Source organism: Antennarius striatus, chromosome 17 (genome assembly GCF_040054535.1).
Source record: "Antennarius striatus isolate MH-2024 chromosome 17, ASM4005453v1, whole genome shotgun sequence".
Taxonomy (NCBI): domain Eukaryota; kingdom Metazoa; phylum Chordata; class Actinopteri; order Lophiiformes; family Antennariidae; genus Antennarius; species Antennarius striatus.
This window is the reverse complement of record NC_090792.1, coordinates 19,631,209-19,655,256: the sequence shown is the minus strand read 5'-3', so window position 1 is coordinate 19,655,256 and position 24,048 is coordinate 19,631,209. Positions and strand designations below refer to the sequence as shown.

The following is a 24,048-nucleotide window of genomic DNA, read 5'->3' as shown; positions in this document are numbered from 1 at the left end:
TTTTTGGGTCAGCTGGGATTAAAACACTGTTTAATTACTCTCTGTCTAGAGTTAATGAGGCGGGCCTCCGCCCTTCATTTGTATGCTAATGAGGAGGCGGGGCTTGGAGCAGTGCACCTCCTGCGGCTGCATCTGACTGGTTTTAACGGGAATAAATAGTCATATTGTGGGCAAACAGGATTTATAACAGACGTGCAGAGCGGGACAACAACTCCTCAGTGGAGATGAATCATTAATGAGGCGCCGTTTGAATTTATTGTCTGCATTAAAACACACAATCAGTCATTTAGAAAAAAATAACACCACACTCTAGTGTCGGATTGCCCCTTTATCCAATTATCCTTTATGCTAAAAGCCTCTTCTAAAATGTTTGAAGTGATTTATGCATAATTATAATAATTTTCAAAGAATCCTGACTCATCTGTTTTTTACTCCCCAGAAGTCAAAGCATAAATACATGACACGAATCAAAGTTGTCTCCCTGCAGTAGATGATATTAACAACTATCAGGCATACGGAAGGAACGAGACGGTTGTCATGGCGACGTGCACAAACACCCCACAGCTAAAAATAAAGAGAGTTTGGCTGCATTTCGTTCAGTGGCTGCAAAGCTGGTTATATTTCCAAAATAGCGGCAGAATGATACGCCGTTTGTTCATGTGAGAAAATCAACGACTTCAGTTTGTCTGGAATCAGATGTCTGCACCCCCCCCCCCCTCTGCCCCACAACCCCCACAGGGATAAATCATCATCAGATGATGGTCGATGGTGTCTGACTTTGGGTTTCAGGGTAAGTTGCTAACAGCGCCACGCTGGTTTTACGACTGTTTCAAAAGGACGACACTTCCAGTCCGGTGTTAAATCATCGACAGTTTAATCTGGATAATTCTGTGAGAACCGGTTCCAGATGTGAACAGGAACACGTGGGAGCGATGTGGGAGATGAAGGATAGAAATAAGCAGAGAAGACAATACGGATAATAAAATATTCATCACGATGTTCAGACAAAGAGCCTCTATCTGCTGCAGCTTCAAGCCTGTTGGTATTTATGGATCTTTAATGCACTCAGGAAACCGCAGGAGACGACGAGTCCACCGGGTGGATCCGATCAGGATCCACGACCAAACCAGGACCGTGTTTAAAAGCCAGCGTTCATGTTAAGAGTTCTTCCTGAGGTTCAGGAACAGGCGGGTCAGCGGTGCTGATCGTCAAATGATCAATATTTCTGTTAGAACACAGAACGTGGGTCGTTGCCCCGGTGATGGAATGAGGAGAAACAAAGATGGAGGGATGATGGAGAGCAGCAGAGATCAGATGACCCACTGGGGATTAGTTAAACCTGACCAGGAGTTAATCCTTCATCTGAGAATATTGATCAGCAGGAAGATACAGAGAGACGGGATCAATACAGGAGAGACAGACGGGCGGGGTCAGAGAGAGAGACAGGCAGTCACGGTTTGAGAAGTTCCCCTTTAAAACGTCTCTTAACATGTTTCACATGAAAAGCTGCAGCTTGACAAGTTCAGTGTCATATGTGTGTGTGTGTGTGTGTGTGTGTGTGTGTGTGGTGTGTGTGTTCCTCTGGTGTGTGTGTGTGTGTTCTGTTCAGCGTCAGCCTCACTCTCTCCTGCTGCTCCTCTAATCCCGTTTCCTGCTTATCATCCTGTTATCAACACAAAACTGACTCCATGTTTCTGCTCCCAGTGTGTGTGTGTGTGTGTGTGTGTTACACAGGGTAATATAAAAATGTTTTTATTCCCACGGTTTTGACTGACAGGCTCTCCAAACGTTTGTTCAGTTTCTTTATCCCATAAATATATTTAAATGATTTTTCTTCTTCTGCTCATGTGTGGGAAAAAAACAAAACAAAAACGTAGAAGACAAACAAGTTTAAAGCTGCGCGTTGTTGTTTCTAGATCGTCCTGGCAACCAGAGCACAAACAGAAATGGTCGTGGTCTGCTGGGGTTTGATTGACTGATTATGTATAGAAATTTATACGATAAAGAAAAGTGAGCCACGCCCACATGACTGTCAATAAAAACTTTATTAAAACATTCATCCATTGGTGGTCAGTCAGGGTCCATCCATGGAGCGTGTGACGGTCAGCTGACCATCAAGAAGAGATAAAAAGGATAAAAGAGAAAAGTAAAGAGGGCGGTACGACTGGATGATGTCATGAGACGGCTGATGACATCATCAGCTGAATGAGAAGGACGCAGGTGACGGAAAGACTTCCTGCTATAGCTTCTCTTCTCCGTCGAAGACGTCACTGATGGATGAGTCTGTGTCAACCGGTGAGTCCAACATCGACTCCTCCTTCACCTCCTCCATCACCTCCTCCTTCACCTCCTCCTTCACCTCCTCCACTGGTTTGATGGAGGATAGATGAACGTCCATCCACCTGAGTCCATCTACACAGACACAGAAACAAAACGTCCTCAGTTTTAACCCCGTCGTCTCCTCTCACCTCCGATTGGCCGGCTCGAAGACGTCAGATCAAATCACAAACGACATGAAGTCATGAAGGGGGGCGGGGCTTTCATTTGATCAAGCGATCGGCTGCCGGTGAAGTCAGCTGATCACTCGTTTGCTGGTGGGGGCGGAGCTCAGATGAGGGTTCGGAGGCGACACGCTGCCCCCTGTGGTCACACGGGTGCATGACGCGTGACGTGGCGACTCGTCGGTCCGATCCGGGGCCGCGTGGAAACGACTGAACCGCAGAAAAGGATTGAATTCAACCTCCTGACAGGTTTTTAAATAAATTCATCAGGAACAGACAGCGTCTGTGTGAAGGGACACACACTGACCTCAGTGTGTGTTTGTGGTTCCACTCTGATGCTACACACACACACACACACACACACACACACACACACACACATCCAGGACCAGCGTCAACAGCGGCCCCTGTGTGTTCCTGACGGAGAACAAACAAACCATCTGAGGAGGGTCTCAAACACAACATCTGTGTAACCGAGATCATCTCTGACTTCAAACAAACATCGTCACAACTCTTCTCACCCCACGCGTCGCCGTGACAACGTGCCAACAATAAATCCCTCTGAGAACCAGTTGTCACGGTTACGGAGCTGGTTCTAATTAAAGAGACGAAATTGACAGACCCTCCACCTAACACACGCCAGTCAGACAGCGGAGACTTCCAACCCGCTTCCATGGCAACCGGAGACTTCCTGCTGCCACGGTTCCTCACACCTCCACTCCACGTGGAACAAACATGCATTCAGGAAGACTCGTCCTCCTGAAGGCCGCACAATCTGGAATCTGTGCATTGGAACGACATCCCATAGTGCTCCTGTCATCTCCAGCTCCCAGCAGCTGTTCTTCAGTTCAAACTGAGCCTGGAGCTAAAACAGCTTAGATTTTAGGCTAATTTATTTTCAGATTAGTGGTTTTATAATATAATATAAACTAACGGAACGAACGTCCAACTGAGCGTCAGGAGAACCATCCGACACCAGCATCAGCTCGGACTTCAAACCGTTAGCATGACGGCGGTTAAAAATCAGACGGCGGCGCGGGAAAACCGCTGCTAGCGGCAGCGCCGCCGATGCTGACCGCGCTCTGACGGCAGGAAACCAAACACCTCCTGTTATTGTTGTGATTATATTCACTGAGTGAGTTCTGTTCACTCAACAGAGAGGATTCAACTGTCAGCATGTTCACACACACACACACACACACACACACACACACACACACTGAAGCAGCTCAGCCAGTGTAAACATTACCATGTATGGAGCTGTGGTGACAGAGTGGCGGGAGTGTGTGCACTTGGAGCAGAGCTGTTCACACACACACACACACACACACACACACACACACACACACACACACACACAGACACACACACACACACACACACACACACACACACACACACACACACAAACACACACACAAACACACACACACACATCAGCTCAGCATTAATTATCCATGTGGAGCAACTTCAGGTACAAATGAGTCCTCTGATTGTTTGATTGTTTCTGCTCTTTCACATGATGTTAATAAAGTTTACAGACACACAAAGTTCTGGGTGAACACCTGACAGATGATCAACAGAACCAGAACCAGTAGAACCAGTAAAACTGACTGGGAGACGAACAGAACCTCAGCAACAGTTAGGAGTGGACACATGTCGCCCTCTAGTGGTCATCCGGTGAAGAACAGGTTCCTACCTGTGTGTTTTTCCTTCTGTCTGACGAGGAGAGGAACACCCTGAACACACACACACACACACACACACACACACACACACACACACACACACACACACACACACATTTAGTTCATTTTATTTTACTAACGGGGGTACGCAGTGTTTTCCTGTGGGTGTCTCACCTGTCTTGCAGCGTGTGGAGGAGGGGCAGCAGAAAGAGGCCGGTCGGTCCAGAGGTCAGAGGTCAATGCACTGATTGGCTCCACCATCTGGTCGCCCGTGGCAACTGAGTCCTGATTTTCCAGACTGGATTCTGACTCATCTGAAACAGATGTGTGATGTCAGAGTGATGTCACTCCATCTGTGCTCATGTCTACCTGCTGCGGGGGGGGGGGTCCTACCTGCACACGGACTCATCTGCTCAGAGGAGGAGGAAGAGCTATCCTCCTGCCAGGCCGCTGCCACACTTTTGTTGGGATTTGTAGTCCAATCGTCTCTCACCTCTCCTTGGCTCACCTCCTCCTCTTCTTCCTCCTCTGACTGACCCCTCCCTCGAGAGCCCTGAGGACACAGTCGGTCAGGAGTGTGTGTGTGTGTGTGTGTGTGTGTGTGTGTGTGTGTGTGTGTGTGTGTAAGCGATACCTCCGGCTGTGGTCTCTCTCCTCTCGCCTGCTCGTTCTCCCATGACTCCAGCTTGGTCACCAGGCTGTGGAGGACTTCATGACCTCTTTGCTGCTCCTCACTGAGGGGGTCGAAGTCCTGGAGGAGGGACAGGAGGTACTGAAACAGGAAGCGCTAAGAACATCATCAGGACACTGAGGAAGAAAGCAGCTCCTCCTCACCACCTCCTGCAGCTCCTGTCCGGTGCTGGAGAGGCTGTAGATGATCTCCTCCTCTGGGGGCAGAATGGAGGATGGGGTTAAATTCAGAGTGAAGCAGAACATGTTAGACTGATGATGATGATGAAGGTACCGGTGGGGCCGGCCAGCTGGGTGGAGCCTATGAGCAGCTCTCCCTCTGAGATGTGTTTGAGTGCAGCTTCGGTTCCTGCTGTCACGGCGCTGCTGCTGCTGGGGCTGGGGCTGCTGGAGTTACTGGTGCTACTGGTGCTGGACTCCTCCGAGGAGCTGGGGGGCGATGAAGGTCTGGCTTCAGGAGCCAGATCCGACTGGGTGGGAGCGGGGGGGGCCGGGGGAGGCGGCGGGGGGACAGGAGGCTCTTCTGCAATGGGCATGAAGCTACAAGAGAACATTCAACGCTACGCGTCAAAACACTGGATACTACATTTCCCACAATGCACCTGCCCCTTGTGTGTGCGTACGGTGGCTGTGTGGGCGTGTCCAGGTGCTCCTCTGGTTTCTCCTCCTCCAATGGTAGCACAGAGCCTCCCCAGGTGACAGAGGGCGGGGCTTGTTGAACAGAAGGCGAGTTTCCTGCAGAGTGGGCGGGCTCTGGGCTGGCAGTGGGTGTGTCTACATGCTCTGGAGAAGGAATTATAGCATGTTTAGCATGTTAATGCTAGTATTGCTAATTATATAGTACATAGTGCTACTATTGCTAATGCTACTACTGCACACGATGCTAATGCTTCTGTTGATGTGTCTCACCTGGGGCTGTGATTGGCTGGAGAGGCACCTCAGTCAGCACACTGCTCATTTCAGAGGGAGGGGGAGTGGCCAGAGGCGGGGTCTCTCCTCTGGATGGGGCGGGGCTGGGTGGAGGGGTCGGTACCGGGGTGGGAACCAGCACCTCCTGGAACAAACGCGGATTAAGACATCCTCAAGGGGGTCGGGTTCAGATGCTGGTTCTGGGGGGGGCCTCACCTCCTGATTGGCTGCTGGGCCTGGAGGCTCCTGTCCTGGTCCTGGTCCTGGTCCAGTGTCCCGCGTGTCTCCCAGCATGAGGGCGACCTGCTCCGTGATGACCTCGTCCACCAGCCTCCGGATCAGGGCGGAGTCCACCTCCACGTTGGCGTCCACGAACAGCTGCAGACCCCCACCTCCTGCTGCCTCCACTGGACATCAATCGACACGTCAGAACATCAGAACCAACGCGCTCAGAGGAGACGGACGAACACGCCGGCCTGCTCACCGATGTCTGACGTGAGGCTCTGCTGCTCGGACTCTGATTGGTCAGCAGCCTGGTTCTGGGCGGGGTCTGAGGTGGGGCGTTGGTACATCTGTGGGATCATCCTGGCCATGAGCTGCTGCTCCACCCTGGACGTGGATGTGAGACACGGAACATCTAACACCTGCTGACACGGCGTGAGGATCCAGTTCAGACCAGTTCCCACTGGTTTCTCACCATTCCACCAGCCGGTCCACCAAGGCGTCTCCCTGCAGATCAACATCTGGGGTGGAGGTCCGAACTGGAGCGGGGAGGGCAGATGGTGCCTGGGGCGGGAAGGCTGGACCCTCATAGACGGCAGGAGGGGGACACGGACCTCCTTCTATCTCCAGCACCTCCTCGTTCACGGCGCTCACTTCCTCCTGAGGAGGAGGAGATGATGAAGAATGAATTTAATGACAGGTCATTAACACCTGTAGGACACATCGAAGTGCTACTGAGGGCGTGGGACCATAATCATATTTATTGTTAATAAAACAGGAGCAGGAAATGATCAACAATAAATAAAATTCATTTGTTCCCACCGTAATAAATGCATTTAATTTGCATTTAAGTTATAGCCAGACTGAACAACAGCATTTTATTAATTTATTTAAAGGTGTGCTCTTATTTATTTATTCTGGACACATTTTCCTCATTTATTTATTCTTTCTCTGGTGTGACCGTCTCATGTACTCTCTTATATATTGTTGTTGTTCTCATTCAATGTTCTGCTGCAAATCCAATTTCCCCTTGAAGGACAACTGAACCGATTTTCCTCCCGTGTCCAGCAGGGGGCGCTGTGGGACCACAGCAGACCGCCACACCAGGATCAACAGGAGGCAGCTACATCTACTTCAGGTTGGTGTGTTTAGATAGAGAGATAAGTGATTTTATTAATGTTTGATGACAAAATGAAATGTGTAACCTGAAAAACTAAAGGTAGATTGAGCAAAATATACCTGAGGGGAGGAAGAGGAAATGGTAAAGAGGAAGAGGAAGAGGAAGTTTACCTGGTTGACATCAGCTACAACCAGGAAGTCTGTCCCAGGAAAGATGTTGTCGTCATCCTCCTCTTCTTCATTCCTCACCTCCTTTATGTCAACCTGAGGACCTGCAAGAGGCGGAGGAGGAGGAGGAGAAGGAAGAGGAGGAGGAGGAGAAGGAAGAGGAGGAGGAGAAGAAGGAGGAGGACCTTCACCAGCATCCAGCTGGTTCACCTGCAGTCAAAGCAAAAAAAAAACCTTTGACCTCTGATGAGGAACTAAGTAAAAGAAATACATGTAAATAATCCATGACAATAATTTAAAGAGATAAATAAATAAAGGTTTGTGTTAATAAAATGGATAATTAAAGAATGAGAATTAAATGTAAATCTGTTCACATGTGACTGTAGCTCAGAGGCCCCGTTGTCCATGGCAACGACACTAGATGTGGGAGGAGCCTTAAGTGGTGACGTCACCAAATGCCGGGAAGAGGGGACCGTCCTGGGGTGACCTGAGGGTGAGAGGGCGGGGCTCAAGATGCGTTAGAATTTAAATGAACCCTAAAATCTAAATAAATGATGACAACACGATGTTTATTTTGTTTACTTACAAAGTGGGATCGCCATGGGAACGGGGTAACTGTCAGCAAGGGTTGCTGGGACGCCAGCGGGGTCACAGTTGGTCAGGTGGGAGGAGCTGATGACGTAATGAAGCTGAGGTGGATCAGGTGGGCGACTGAGGGGAGGAGCCAAACTCGTCTGGGTCTTGCAGGATTTCATCTTCACACCTGACAGAAAGGTAAGATTCATCGGTCATCAGACCCACATCAAAGGAAATCTAGTCCCGCCTCTCTGACCTATGACACGCTCCACCAGTTGAGGGCGGGGCTTCTTTCCCAGCGGCGAGCCAGGTGAGCTGAAGCGCAGGTACGGGCTCGTCTTCTGGGTCCGTCTCACGCCTTCATACGGCGCCCGGCCGTAGAGACGGCTCAGGTAGGCCTCTCCGTCCGACTCCGCCAGCCCGCCGTCTGCCAACCGACTGGTGGGTTTATCAAGCTCCGCCCCCTGCTTCTGGAAAAATTACCGCCATCACATTCACGAGACGTCACCTGTTTAACGATCGGACCAATGGGAGTTGAGCTCGGACTGACCGGTCTTGGCGGAGCGCTCTGTACTTTACTTCCTCTTCCGGTCTTACTTCCTGTCCGTCTGAGCGCGCTCACTGGCTTCTGCTGACCCGTGGGGGCTGCCCGCCCCTCGACCCTCTGCTGTGATGTCACTGGAGCGTCTTTGCTTGGGGAGGGTTGGGTCACGGCGTTCTCTGAGGACAATTCAGCCTAGTGAAAGGAGGAGGAAGAGGAGGAGGAGGAGGAGGAGGTGATCAAAAGGTCAACGTTGAAACAAACCTGTTGCTATGGCGTTAGCTAACCAGTCCTCTATCGTAGCTCCTGTAGCTGCAGGCTAGCTGCTAGAACATAATGCACACTAATATATACAACAGTTGCATCATGGGTAATGTAGTAGAATGTGTCTGAGGCAGAAGAACAGACGTTCCTCCTCACCTGGACGTCTTTGGCTAACGTGCTGATCCAGGCGTCCACCGTCCTCTTGATGCGAACCTCGTCGGTCCAATCCCTGCAGGGGACACCAATGAACAGAACAAAAGAACAAACTGACCTCAAAACACTTCAGGTTAGCATTTAGCTACTTGTTATCTCCTAAAAAGCAGTGCTAAGGTGTCCCTTTTAGCGTTAGCTACCTGTTAGCAGCCAGCGCCTCCAGCTGGCAGTGCAGAACCTCTCCGGCGTTGGATCTCAGCAGAGTCTCGAGGTTCTCCTCCAGAATCTTCTTCTTTCTCTGGACCTGGCGGAGAACCCGGCCCGCCTCCTCCAGCACCGACGGAACCACGGGTCGTTTCTGGACCCGTGTGGAGCGGGACTTGTGGGGGGGGTCCCGAGTCTGCTGGGGGTGGATTTGTTGGGTCTGTTGGGACCGGACCTGTTGGGGTTCAGGGCGGTCCTGCTGGAACTGGACGTGTTCGGACTCTGTTTGCTGCGACTTGGGCTGCAGGGGCGGGTTTTGTTGGGACGGGTGTGGTTGGGACTGCTTTTGATGGGGGTGGGGTTGCTGGGACTGATGCGGTTTTTGCTGGGACTGGTGCTGATCCGGTCCGGATTTGGTGGCTTTCAGGGACTCTTCTGTCTCCTGGATGACAGAAAAACATTCAGATAAAGCTCAACTTAGTTGGATGTCTCCCGTTACCGTGGCGACAGAACCAAAGCGTTCTCCGGCCGACTCACCCTCAGCAGCGCCTTCATCTCGGCCCTCACGCGTTCCATCTCCTCCAGCATTTCATTGGCTCTGCTTGTCGCCATGTGATCGCCATTAGCCGACGATCGCGGACGGCTTACTTCAGCTGGCCGTGTTGCCGTGGAAACACCGGGAGCATCACGGTCGTACCGGTCATTTCTGAAATAAAGACGACAAATAAGACGACAAAGGACGGCGCGGAGTTAAAGGTGGACGTCGTGTCTCCAGTCTGACCCGCTGAAGTACGTCACAACCAAGAATTCATGTCCTGACTTTTAAATTTGAAATTAATTTGATCACTTTGGAACTTTTCTTGTCATTTATTGTTTGATTTCTGGTCGGGTTGTCGTATTTTAGACGTTTTACCACACTCATCCTCAAGAGGAAGATCGAGTTTCTGGGCTAAAATGTGATCCTAGTGCGATAATGTGAGCTTTATTTTATCATCACATCAGCGGAGGAGGAGAAATTCACACTAAAATACATCCCATCAGTCGACCAAGGATGAAACTCCTCGGATGAGGAAACGACATCCAACCATACGCTGGAATCCAACCGAGACTCCAGAACCAAACTCCTGGATCGGTGACAGAGCGTACGAGTCAGCATATGTTTGTGTGTGTGTGCTCCGCCACTTCAGCCACTGCAAACACTCTTCCGCCGCTGCCACTGTTGCTAGGCAACACCTCAGTGGTTTCCAATGGTGACAGCGAGCGGGGATGGAGAGAGAGAAGAAGCTTCCATTCAAAGAGAGGAGAGATGGAGGAGATTAAAAAAAAAAAAAACCCAGCATCTTCTCTCCTCTCGTCTCTGCGGGCCTCCGCGTGTCGCCCAAACGGGTGGAGATGAATATTAATGCGCTGTGAAATCTTTTTGCTTTCATTTTGTCCTTGTGCTTTTTTTTTTTTCCCATCATCCTCTCTGTCTGCCCCGCCTCAAAGCAAAATGGAGGCTTTTAACCCCGGTTGCGACCACGTGTCCACGCCGTCAGGACACCCACTGATGATAATCAATCAGCCAATCACGTTCATTAGAACGACCGATCACACGGGACGGACGTGGGTCCCCCAACCTCTGGGTCGTGGACCGGTACCGGTCCGTGGGTCAGTCGGTACCAGTCCACTCGTTTTAAATGAGTGGATTCTCTCCTCCACGTCTGTCTGTGAGTCACTCTAGATGCTTGTGGAGATGCTTGCCTCGGTCACATGACCACCTTCTTAAAGGGGCCCTTCTGAACACATTACCGCTAAACTGAAACTCCCGAAGTAGCAGAACCAACAAGAAACAAACGCTGGCGTGACGTTACGAGGACGCTGCTAATATAGTTGATACAAACTGGATTCAGGTTTATTATTATCTTCAGAAATAAAACAGTTTTATGCTGGTCGTCTCGTTTTATTTAGCTGTATTTATCCAGCACACCTTAAAGGACGGTCCCTGACGTTTAACTGATCCGTGGAACAAAGACGGCTGTTGACCTGGAGCAGAACGCTGGAATGAGACGGGCAGATGTTTGAAATCACGTCGGGTCCATCGACACCAAACGTCGACTAAAATGAGTTAAACGTGTCCATGTGGAGGAAATGAAGAACAATCCGGGTTAAAATGTGGACCCTGGTGGACTCCTTGTGGGTCTATGTGCGGTAAACGTGGACCCATGTGGACTTAAAGTGCATCCAGACGGGCGAATGGGGTGGGGTGGGGGCTTCAAATGGGACAAATATCAACGGATCTGAAGGAGCAGGATTGATCAGAAAAACGGGATCATTATGGATAAATAAAGGAGGGACATCTGGAACGTTTAACGGTGCTTATTATTTTAATATTTCATGGTAGCAAAAGATAAACAAGAATAAACAAACCAGACAAAGGAAGGAGTCCGTGCTGCAGCATCTGGGGGGGGGGGGGGGGAGGGAGGAGGGGAGGAGGGGGAGTCAACACATATGGGACGGCTCATTCCTCAGACAGAAAAAAAAAAGGAGGAGAAATATGGGTGGGGGGGCGGGTGGGGGGGCACACCAGGGATGGCTGAGACGGCGTCCTGTCGAGACGCTTAGTGTCGGAGCGAGGGGGGGGAGGGAGGGTGCAGCAGGGGATGCTGGGAAGAAAAAAATAGTGCTGACATCATCGTCTATAAATGGAATCGTAACCATGAGACAAAGAGTGGGGGAGGTGGGGGTGGGGAGGTGGAGGGGGGGTGAGGAACAATGCACACCCGTCCTCACGCCTGACCTCACGGCGTGTCACCTGCAGGTCAAACCTCCCGATAATTACATTCGAATAACCTTTATTATCCACGACACACATCTCGATCCGGTCGGCGCCGCGGTCCGGATTCACGTGCAGCACATCGCGGTTTTTTTTTTTCCCTATTTGTTTCCTCGGCAACGTTCACGGATAACGGTTTTCCAAGCCTGGTAACCAAGGCAACCACCGCATCCTACACAGCCGCGGGGGAGGAGGAGTTGGGGGGGGGGGGGCAGACTGCGGTGATGTGCAGACAGAAAGACGAGGTTAATGCTGCATCCGATACGTCTCAGCGCAGCAGGATTCACATCCGTGCACGACCGCGTCTGTCGCTCGGCGATACACAACACCGTGACAACGCACCACAATAACAACAACAACAACAACAACAACAAAACGGGTCTGAGGGTGAAACCATCAGACCATTTGTCTTCGATTTATTTCTTTATTTATGTTTTTTTTTTCAAGCATGTTTGACAGAAAATAACAAAGACAGATGGAAAAATGTTGTTGTCGATGAATAAAGAAGTGTGTGTGTGTGTGTGTGTGTGTGTGTGTGTGTGGACAGGAGTGATGATTCATGACGACTCTCATCACCAATTAATCACGTCAACTCTGAACACAAAAAATCAAAGCCATCGACCCACAAACTGACAGATAATTCATTCTGTCACTGAACAGAACGTCCGTCTCCGACACGACGACTCCAAACGTTCGGTTTTTGTGCGACACCAAAAAAAAACAGAGAACGACAAAAGAAAATAATTATTGATCGATTATCAGATTCATCTTCAGACGATTAATCGAGTTCGTTTTTCAGCCGTACTGCAGTGAGCAAAAAAACACCACTCACATCCCCTCAATTCACCTCTCCCCCTGCCCCTCCCAGTCAATGACACACACACACACACACCCACACACACACACACACATAAACACAAAGACTTCTTAGAAATCACCCTGGAGTCCCCATATAGAGCGTGTGTGTGTGTGTGTGTGTGTGTGTGTGTGTGTGTGTGTGTGTTACATTAGCATGCACACAGTGAGTTGCTGCACTGAGCCAAGGGCACCTTAACCATCACGGTCCCCCCCACCACACACACGCTGACGGACACACACACACACACACACACACACACACACACAGGGAGGCCAGGTGAGTGTGTGTTGTTGTTCAAAGAGGAAAATCTGCAATGCAGCAAGAAACCCAAAGACTCGACTGCACCTGTTTACACCGAGACTCTGTGGTACTACTTCAGAAACTACAGTCGTAGTACGGCTGTAGTACGTAGTACGGCTGTAGTATGTAGTACGGCTGTAGTGCGTAGTACGGCTGTAGTATGGCTGTAGTACGTAGTACGGCTCTAGCAGCGAGCGCCAACAGTCACAACCGACGTCCATCAGTCCTACACAGAATCTACCACTTTAGTTGTTGTCAAACACATTTAGCCTCAGCTGTAGTATTAGTACCACTACATATTGTAGTATTAGTACTACAACTACCACTAGATATTGTAGTATTAATGCTGTATAGTACAGCTTTATTGTAGCTACTGCTAGATTTGCAGTATTAATACAATATATTACTGCTATACTACAGCTACAACTAGATGTTGTAGTATCAGTAATATATGGTACAGCTACACTGCAGCTACTGCTAGATATCCGACTATTAGTATCATATATTACTGCTGTACTACAGCTACCAATAGACATTGTAGTATTAATACCAGATAGTACAGCTATACTGCAGCTACCACTAGATATTGAAGAATTAGCAGATATTTTATTGCTTTACTACAGCTACCAATAGATATTATATACTGTAGTATAGCTATACTACAGCTACCGCTAGATTTCTAGTATTAGTACCATATATTACTGCTATATAGTATTATGTAGTATTAGTGCCAGAAGTACTATTAGTAATGATATGGCTACTACTGCAAATTCTACTGACATCATTGTACAGACCGTTGTAATACTGTAAAAGTACGGGCAATATCAGAGTACAACCTGCTGCAGGTAGTGCTGTAGTAACACATTATACTTCTAACCACTTGTATACATATTATTTATGCTGAACTGTGCTGTTGAATAAATGTCCTTCAAGTTGTTTTCTCTGATTCCATCAAAACATTGGAACTGAGCTCCATGACAGGACTCTAAATCGAACGTCAGTCCAATCCGTCCAGACAGAAAGTCACGACAGCCACCGAAAGGTTCATACCAATGGAATTTATTACAACTGACTCAGCTCCAAGGCACGTTACAAGATCAAATATGTTTCATTGGTTTTATGATTTCAATCTGCGACTACAGGAACAGAAGACATCCAAAAATCAACGGATGAACAGGATGACATGTACACCGAATTAAATATTAATTGTACAACAGAAAAACATGGGAAGTCAGACAGAATAAAGGTTTATTGCAGTCAGAAAATTTAAAAAAATAAAATAAAATCTTAAAACAAAGAATTTCACAAGATCGATGCCAAATAATCGCTTTACAAAAACATTCAAACGAATCTTTTAAAAAAATTAAATAGTGTGGAACTTGTATAAAAAAATAAAAACTGTTTCTACACACATGATTGGCGGTATGATGGAGAAGTCTGAGTGTTATCTCGTCTCTGTACCAGTCTGCCTGTTGAACCACATCACTTTTACACCTCCATCTGTAACCTCCACCACAACACTAACACTCGTTTTTCTTTGTTTTTCTGAAACATTCACATGTAGAATATTTATATGTTTCATCCCGCACTGAATAAAACTCTTGGTCAGAGGTGCGCTATCACTAGCTCATTATCTCTACACGCTGATGACACCCGCTCCTATTTTGCTGAACCCGATGATTCAGTCCCTAAACTTCTGGACTTTTAACAAACTTTCTGCTAACAAATACGTGTCAACAAAAAGTTTTCTTTTCCTTGTTTACCACATAGACATACATAATAGTTTTACACACTTTCCCGATCAAAGAGAAGTTGCTATTTTTCGTTAATTCATGGTACAGATTACATACACGATTAAGGCATTGTTCAAACCTTTTTAAAACAGTAATTGCTCAAACATGATGTGAAACGCTGGTGAACTTTGTTTCTCTGTGAGATGGATTAAAATAACAACGTTACTTATTTCCATTGCAGATGAAATCTCCTTTAATAGGGGATAAAATCTTTCAAGAAAATGAGCTGAATGCGGAGGAAGTGCTACTTAACTTAACAATCAAATTTTCTGACTTTGTCATTTTGATGATAAAATGTCTAAAAATGGTGACAAACACAAAATTTTAAGGGTCTTCAAACGTCTGAATGTGTCAGAATAGTCCAGACTACATGAGTCAATAACATAATCTGTGATCAATATCCTGTGGATGGACTTTTACACAAACCAAATAAACAATAAGCTGCCATGATTGTTCATTATTAATATTTAAATGCTGTTTCCACGTCATCAGGTAATAATTCAGAAGTAGAATCACCAAATTTCTGTTAGATTTTGAGCCGATAAATTATTTTATCCGTAAATTAAATCAAATATTGATCAGATTCACCACATCTTTGTGAGCCGAGTCTGTTTACATCCTGCAGGAACGTTTAAACGTCTCAAAAACAACCGAGGGAACCTTTAAAGCTGAACTGACGCGATTAACTAATGCTTCATTAGATTAATTTATAACGATAAATTGAGCAAAACATATCAAATAGAGCTTTAATAGCTTCCAAATCAATGTTTAGACCAAATGTAATTATTGTGTTATGTCCCTGCTGTGGGACTTAAAACACAACATCTGCATCATATTAAAACGTAGAGGGGTAGTTTGACTTTACTCGCTTACTTTTCCTCACTTAATCCATACTTATCCCTGAAATTAAAAAACAAAAACAAAAACAAAAACAATCTAATGTTTAGGTTGTGGAATAATCTGCAGTTCTGATTTGGTCCTTTGAGGTTTCGCCTATTTAATCAAATCGATATCTCTCCATCCGGATCAGCTGATCCATTCTCTCCACTGACAGGAAGTGGAAAGTCCATTTTTGAGGCTCACCAGAAAAGTGTTTTTAATCTTCATGTTGTTGTTTTTTGTTTAGTTTTCTTTTTTTTTTTGCAATGAAAGTAGCAAAGAGTTCAGAGTCTCTTCTTTATCATCTTCATCATCATCACCCTCCTCCTCCTCAGGGATCTCTCTCCTTCTTTACCTTCACGTCTCCGGCCAGGATGGTGGCGATCTCTCCCTGCATGAAGGCCCAGGGCACGTTGGAGCCAACAAGGGGACACTTCTCCCCGCTGGGGCAGTACACCTCCCCGGAGGCCCCCTGGGCCTTGATGCTCTCTCTGGAGCAGGGGAAGCAGAACTTGTGGTTCGGGACGGACGGACACTGAACGAAGTGTGTGTCCTCTAACCGTTCGTGGCAGATGGTGCAGCACAGGGGGCCGCTGTTGGCCATGGGGGAGTCGGGGACGTTCTGCGCATGGACCTGGTCGGACTGCGAGGGGGCGGACAGTCCAAGGTCTCCGTTGCGGGACGAGAGGCGCCTCTGCCCGGACGCGGAGGCCGGGGACAGCGGGCTGCTGCTGTTGTGTCTGGAGGAGGTGGTGGAGTGGACCGAGTCTCTGTCCTTGCTGGGGGAGTGCGCGTTCCCGAGCGTGTCCGCGACGGACATGAGCGCGGCCATCGGGGACTGTCCGTTCTGCGAAGGCGCGGCGGACTCCGGGGGTGTGGCGCGTCCCGGGTGGCCGGGACCGAGAGGCGGCGGCGGCCCGGCGAAGGAGCCGGCGGCCATGGAGAGTTTGAGGGCTTCGGTCTGGCTGGTGATCCACTGCTGCCGCTGCTGCTCGTCCGACATCTTCAGGCCCCCGTCCGCAGAGTCCGGCTCCGGGGAGGCTTTCCTCTTCCTCAGACCCGCCCTGGAGCCCCCGCAGCCGCTGCCCGAGGCCAGCGCCCGGCCGGGCAGCACCAGGGAGGTGGGCAGCAGCGGGTAGCTGCCGTCCACGTAGGGCTGCGGCAGCATGTCCCCCCCGATGCCCTCCTTGAAGAACCGCAGCGACTCCGGTAGTAAATCCCCCAGCAGGCGCCAGTCCCCGGAGCCGTGCTTCTTCTCGTACTCCAGATACTTGAACCCGGAGGAGAGCCCCCGCCCGAAGTCCTTCATGCAGTCCTGGTACATCTGCTTAGCCACCCCCGACGCGCTGGAGAACACGTTCCCCGAGCCGCTCGGGTACTCGATGAAGATCTTCAGCTCGTTCTCCATGCCCGGTTTGGACACCGCGTCGAAGGCGAACACCCGGCCGACCAGCCCGTGGTCCTTCTTGAAGCGGACGTCGAAGGGGGTGCAGGCGGACAGGGCGACCAGCGTGTCCCGCACCATCTTCGGCTTGCTCGCCCACTCCTCCTGCCGGTTCCGGAGGCTCTCCCCCAGCTCGGCCAGGGTCTCCACGTTCCGCTGCTTCTCCTTCATCTCCCGCTCCTGGTCGCTGCTGGACACCGAGGCGGGACGCTTCCCTCCCGGTTCGGACAGACCCCCTCCCGGGCCGGGGATGGACACCCCGACCATGCTGCTCTGCGAGGCGGTTCTGCTCACCACGCTGTGGGTCGCCGGTCCGTTCAGGAGGGTCTGGGGCAGCAGGTTGGGGGGTACATTCATCTGCCCGGGGGCCGGAACCAGCCCGCCGTGGCTCCTGCTCCGGGAGTTCGGGCTCTGCCGGTTCAGCTCCGGGGGTCCGTCGTCCGGTTTGAAGCCGTTCGGTCCACCGAGTCCGTTGGGGAGTCTGCTGCTGTGCCCCCCGTAGTCGAACCGAACCCGGCTATCCGCAGCCAGAGAGTACCGATCCAACCCGGGCTGCTGAGGCTTCCCCGACCCGTCCGGTTGGTGGTGGTGGTTCAGCTGCCCCCCCACGGCGTCTTTCCCGGACAGCAGCACCGCCTGGCTCTTCGCCACGGCGGGCTGCTGCTGCGCCGGAGGCGGCGGTCCTCCGGCGGGGGCTCTGCCCTCCTGGAAGCCGTGGGCCCGCTTCAGGTGGCGGGCAGTCTCGATGACGAACTCGATGCGGTCCGCGCCCTCGTAGTTGACGCATCCGCGGCAGACGGGCTCCGTGAAGTCCCAGATCATGGCCCACGGCATGCGGGGCAGGTCGCACAGATAACACGACTGTCTGCGGGACGAGGAGACCTGCGGGGAGGACATCTTCCCTCTGCCCGTCTCCTTCCCTACCGGCCCGGTTCGTTCGGATCAGAATCGGGGTCGGGGGGGGGGGGACTGGCTCCTGTCGGGGTCCCGTCCGGTTTCAGAATCCTCCGCTGCTGCCGGAGCTCCGTGTTGTGCTGCAGAGTCGTCGGAGGAGGAGGGGGTGGTCTGCGCTTTTTCCCTGCATGCTTCACTCCCGACAGAGGATGAGGACGAGGAATTTGGGTTGTACGCCCCCCCCTCAATCCCCCCACCCCCAACTCCATCCCCCCACAAGGAATGCCACCTGGTAGAAGAAGTGTCGTCACGAGCCCCTCCTCCTAAAACGCAATGATGCCACTTGTTGCCCCCCCCCATCTGCCCCACTCTCCGCCCCCCAGTCTGAATACTCACTCATCCATTACTGTCACATTACAGCTGCAGCCTGCACGAAAGCAGCAAGACAAAAACACAACCAGAGCCCCCCCCAAAAAACACACGGTTCAGTCCCAGGATCACAGATTCATTTTGACGGGGGGTGGGGGTGTTTGGTAGGGGCGTGGGGGTGGGGGGGTTTAAGTGTCTGACATTAACATTCATGGGAGTGAAGCCAGTCTCCTTCGCTCGCAGGCTGACCTTGGATCCGTCTGGTGGAACACATCAGATCGTGTTTTTTGTGTTTCGGATCGATTCTGATCCGAAACGATTCGGTGGCATCAACGGATCCGGGATCAGCTGATCTTGTCTGATTCATGTCTCCTCTGATGTCTTATTTCATATCTATCCGACGGAAATGAGATCCGGTTGCGTAGAAACCGATGACGACAGTAAATAAATCGATGTGCAAGCAGATCGTCGCGTCTTCTTTTTTCTTTTTCGGGAAACGTTTTGTTTGTCGCCTGAACGTCGTCGCCGGGTGTAGGGAAGGAATTCTATTCATTGGCGGACGTGATTTGAACGTCTTGGGTTCCATCGCCGCCGCCGGCGTGTTTACTGCAGAGCCGTGAAGGAACAACATGTGCGTGGGTTGCTAGGCAGGTTTCAGCTCCGGGTCGTTTCCCTTCTCTTTGTGTTTCCGTCGTCAGTCTATTTCTGTCGTCGGCTCGGGCGTGTTTGTGATAAATAATAGCCAAGTGGAATAAAAAAAATCAGAGGCCATCAGTGATCGATTGATGGCAAATAAACCAAATGTTTCGATCAATAATCAGTTATCTGAAAGACACAAATTTGTGGATTCGGTTCTTGGGATGACGTCGAACGAGAAGCTGTTTATTAAATGTCTCGTTCGTATTAGTGAACACCTGGAGATAGAAAATTACAACACAAAGAGGTGGAGGGTGGGGGGGGGTTCAAAAGTCATCCAGTCAAGAAGGGGTTAATGCCGTAATGATGCATTCTGGGAAAAACATAAAACCACGGCTACCAAGCCGCCGACATCGAGCCTCCGGCGGGGGTTTATAATGTCGGCTGATTGGCTCGCTGCCAGCTACGCATGCACACAGATTAGCTCCAGCATGCTTCTGATGGTTACCGCCTGTGTAGCCATGGCAACGCACCTGGCAACCATGTGGAGGAGGAGGAGGAAGAGAAGGAGGAGGAGGAGGAGGAGGAAGCTGCCAAATACATGGAGAACCACAGCCTCGGTCACCCCCGACTCGCTCTCTGAATGATTATGCAAATAGAGCGAGTCTCTCTCTCTCACACACACACACACACACACACACACACACACACACACACACACACACACACACACACACGCACACACACACCTGCTGTGCTCACGCTTGGGTGTTCAAATAAAGACGACTGAATGTTTCCGTAGAGATGAATGAATATAAACGACCAGACGGCGAGATTCTGACCTTTAACAATAAATATTTAGTTCAGTTGCTGATCAATGTATAAATGTGTGACAATCATCAAATCCATCCATTGATTGATCGATGAACCGATCGATGGATAGCAGCTCCATGTTAAGATGAGCTTTGATGTTTTTTCCCTCAGTTTGATGTTTGATGTCAAAATGCAGATTTTGTCACAGTTTAACAACGCGCCCCCATTCCCTCCGTCCCCCTCCCCCAGTCACCTGTTTTCCTCCGGCTGTCGGTCACGGTGGGGTGTTGCCATAGTAACCGGCCTAGTCTCGCTGGTGGTTGGCTGCTGTTTGAGGAGAGCTTTTGCTGATGGAGAGAGAAGGAAAAATATGCAGAGTGAGTCAGGAGAACGTTCACCGGGTCCACGTTCTGATGTCTCCACCGGGGGGGAGCAGCAGCAGCAGCAACAACAACAACAACAACAACAACAACAACAACGACGAAATGAAAACAGGCACAGCTGACGGTGGTGTGGAAGCATCACTTCATTCATTCTAATTCCTTCTAACACAAACAGGTTTTCATTCAATCTAATTCTGGGACAAAAGAACCAACATCACTTGTGTAGTGAAGAGGTCAAAGGTCGAACAAATCTTCCACTGTGTTGACCTCAAGGGGAGGGTCCAACTAATACTAATAACCCCCGTGCGGCGTTACCCAGTCTCACCTGGGAGGACATCAGCGGTGAACCCTGGAGAGCGTCTAAAAATAGCCTGCTGCCGCAAACAGCCTGGTTACCATGACAACAGTTAACATCTTCACACACAGGTGGGGTAAAACGGAAAAAACACGCACTGATCTTTTTATAACCCCCCCAGTGAGTCAGAGCCTGAGCCTGAGTCTGGATGCCATGACGCTGCTGCCCCCTGCTGGGCGCCATGGGTCATGACGTCTGAGAAGTTTAATTCAGGGACTCTTTCAGATCTGAACTACATTTCCCATGATGCTAGAGGACCTTGTATCGTTGAGAAAATGTGTTTTTCTTCAAGTTGGAAAAACAATTTGTTAAACTTGTTTCTTGGATGAAACTCGGAAACTACCTAAATCCAAGCAGCAGGTGTGTGTGTGTGCATGTGTGTGTGTGTGTGTGTGTGTGAGAGAGACTGTGTGTGTACCTGCAGTGTCCAGGTGAGTGACCTTCAGACAGGTCGGGTCAGCTGACGTCCTCCGGTCTGGCTGATAGGCAGAGCCAGAGGCTGTGGGGTTACCGGGGACGCGGCTCATCACAATGCCGAGGGTCGACTCCAGCAGCTTACTCTGATTGGATGAGGAGAGAGCCAATGAGCAGTCAGACAGCTGCGCTAGAGGCCGGCAGCGGGTGGGCGGGGCTTACCTGCAGCTGCAGCTGATGGCTGTGCGTCTCCACGTGACGCAGCGTCTGCCGGCTCAGGCTCCACACCTGGTCCCTGCCCGACAGTGATGTGACAGTGATGTCACAATGATGTCACTTCCAGGGGCGTGGCCTACGTGTGGTTTTTGTATTACCTGTCAGTCTGCAGCAGCTTGTGTACGCCGTCAGCCAGCTGGGACACGCGAGCATCCACCTGAGTCTGAGACACAACAGGAAGTCCTTCACTGACGCCGCCAATCAATAATTCATAAATAATTCAGTCTGTTTTTACGGGTCATTTAAGGCGGAGTCAAAAACCGGCGTCCGGATCGAGCAGTGAGGACCGCCATCAGCGCCGCTCCTTCATCAGCAGATTGTTAGTGAACTGATCTCAGGTCAGACGTACCTGGATCAGAGCCGCCATGTTGGTGTCGTCTCTCTGGCAACTAGTAGGGCGCCCCCCCTCAGTCTGGACCCCCATCACACCCACAGAATCCTGCAGGCCGGTAATCAGACCAGGTGCATCCTGGGAGCTTGTCCTCAGACCATGAGCATCCTGGGAGCTGGTCCTCGGACCAGGTGAATCCTGGGAACTGGTTCTCAGACCAGATGCATTCTGGGAGCTGATCCTCAGGCCAGGTGCATCCTGGGAGCTGATCCTCAGACCAGGTGCATTGTGGGAGCTGGTCTGATGTGGATCCTGATCCATTAGCTGCACTTTGACTTCCCTTCTCTGGGTTGCGCTGGTAAAAAGTTAAGCAGCAGAAAAAAATGTCACTCAAGTGAACGTGCCAACATTGAAGGGGCCACATGAGGCGTTCAGGTGCACACCGTTAATTAGTGACCTGATGCTCGACAGAAACATCTGAATGTCATCAGTAACAGACTAACGGTGATTCTCAGGAAACAAAATATTTATGGCAGTTATTTTTACATATTTTTCAAATTAAAAGCACGTAAAATATTTTACGAACTTTATCAGTTTGAATGAGTCGAATCTGAAGAGTTTGTGTCTTGAATTAAAATGTGTTTCTCATTAGAACTTGACATCATATATTTTGTGTCTATCATCAGCATCTTTCAGTATTTCATCATTTTACTTTACTATTAAGGTTGAATACAAACACATTTTTTTGTTATTTTATTTGAGTAAAAACTCCCGCGTCAGACAGGAAACATCTGCCCTCTTACCGTTTCTTCAGAGCGGCGAGCACAGCGCCTCGCCCTCCGGAGGTGAAGCGTGACGTCAGGAGGTCGTCGTCTGGGGGGTGGCGATGGAAGCAGAGGAAGGGTCAGCCTCAGGGGTCAGAGGTCGGATGTCTTTGACGTCGTAACGTGAACATATGTTTGAAATCTGCTGGTTGTCTCACCCGGGTGTTGCTGGCGGAGTGTCCCAGCTGAGGACTTCCTGTCTGGACTGAAGTCTGCTGCTGGAGGCTCCTGGAAGGACAAATGCGGTTGGTTTGTGTTTAAACAGATTGACTTAAAGGATTAAAAGGTTTTAAGGAGACGTGCTGGTGGTGGAACAATCAGACAGGGATTCCTGGGAGATTGTTGGTCGTTCAGCTCATTCGGCTGCGACTGTCAGACGCAGCAGCAACATAAGCAGACTTACTCTGTTCTCTTTGGTTAGATCTTTTATTTTCAGCGTCCGTCCATCTATAAACACAAACAAACAACCAATCATCAAAAAACAACAACAACACAATTATAAAAACCTGTGTGTATAAAGAAGATTCTTTCTGTTCGAGATTAATTCAACAAGGTTGTTGGATACTGTTAGTCACAACAGAGCCGGGATTATTTCGTTTTCTGATTATTTTCACCATAAATTACAAAATCATTAATTTTATCAAAGAAAAAAAACTGTTCTTATCCAAATTGAGAATGTATTAATATTATAATAAAAACAAATATGTCAACTGGAGGAGATTATCTAGACTTTCGATTGAATAACCGATAATCGTTGCAGCTCCGGTGAGTCTTCGATCACCTACCCGGGCTCCTACGGTCCGCTCCGGCCCGCAGAGGAGGTGTCAAGTCCGGCTTCTGTCGAGGCTTGGCCCGCTGCTGCTCCTCCGTCCCGGGGCGGACGGGCCGCTGGTCGGACACCGGAGTCTGTGCGGGGGCGTCCCGCAGCTTCTGGATGGTGATCCGAACCGAACCGGATCCGGGGACAACCTCTTGTTTCCGATCCGAGAAATGGGCCCGGGTAGAGCGGATTAAAACGTCACCGGTGTCCGAGCTGGTGGAGGAGTGATTCAAATGTTGTTCGTCCGGATGGTGTGACATAATGATAATTATAACAAATATATTATCAATAAAGTCATGATGCTTGGGGGGTCTCCAGCATCCATTAGCCGAGCGGGACTCGTTTAAACTTCCCGCTCCGACATGAAACGGGACCAAACAGCAGCCGGACGGTTAAAACGCTTTGAATGACAAATGTTACTGCATTTAAAATAACATTTAAAAGTCCACAAAGTACATTTAAAGCATTAAAACGCTTAATAAAAAGACATAAATGGAGAAACTTCGTGTTGACGCCATAAAGCTGGAAACAACTGTTGCTGACAACAAAACTCACTTCCTGTTTCCGCCTCTGTGGAGATCTCAAAAATGGCGACAACGTCTCACTCTGTCTCAACATTCTGAAACCTGAGACGAAAACAGGGGCCGACAACAGGGAGCGTCATTCAATAATGTACACAGACGTATACATACGACACTTGATGAAGACACTAAGAGACGAAGCATCAGCCGCCTTGTTATTGATTTCAATATTGATAAGCGATATTTTGATCAATCAAGACAATAAATACAGCAATTAAAGAACAACG

At 49.6% G+C, this 24,048-nt stretch overlaps 2 protein-coding genes across 4 annotated transcripts; both read right to left on the bottom strand.

Moving 5' to 3' along the window:
• Positions 1-1,964: 1,964 nt before the first annotated feature.
• Positions 1,965-23,757, bottom strand: kiaa0586 (KIAA0586 ortholog). Of its 3 annotated transcripts, none has more exons than XM_068338128.1 (29): positions 23,206-23,757; positions 22,824-22,867; positions 22,579-22,648; positions 22,400-22,469; positions 21,615-21,951; positions 21,364-21,428; positions 21,212-21,284; positions 20,994-21,135; positions 20,091-20,184; positions 9,573-9,741; positions 9,032-9,477; positions 8,835-8,907; positions 8,424-8,609; positions 8,130-8,340; positions 7,884-8,060; positions 7,672-7,784; positions 7,301-7,507; positions 6,486-6,670; positions 6,273-6,397; positions 6,005-6,195; positions 5,789-5,933; positions 5,503-5,662; positions 5,154-5,419; positions 5,024-5,076; positions 4,824-4,940; positions 4,583-4,742; positions 4,364-4,503; positions 4,201-4,240; positions 1,965-2,412 (listed from the first exon to the last, which is right to left on the bottom strand). In XM_068338128.1, the coding sequence occupies exons 1-29, from the start codon at positions 23,498-23,500 to the stop codon at positions 2,240-2,242; spliced, it is 4,527 nt and encodes a 1,508-aa protein (XP_068194229.1). In that variant the 5' UTR covers positions 23,501-23,757; the 3' UTR covers positions 1,965-2,239. The 3 variants fall into 3 exon arrangements, with proteins under 3 accessions (XP_068194229.1, XP_068194230.1, XP_068194228.1); XM_068338129.1 differs by having other exon boundaries at positions 8,130-8,337; XM_068338127.1 differs by having other exon boundaries at positions 1,967-2,412; positions 8,130-8,343.
• irf2bpl (interferon regulatory factor 2 binding protein-like) lies at positions 14,084-18,237 on the bottom strand. Its single transcript, XM_068338860.1, has one exon. The coding sequence runs from the start codon at positions 18,020-18,022 to the stop codon at positions 16,013-16,015; it is 2,010 nt and encodes a 669-aa protein (XP_068194961.1). The 5' UTR covers positions 18,023-18,237; the 3' UTR covers positions 14,084-16,012.
• Positions 23,758-24,048: the final 291 nt, after the last annotated feature.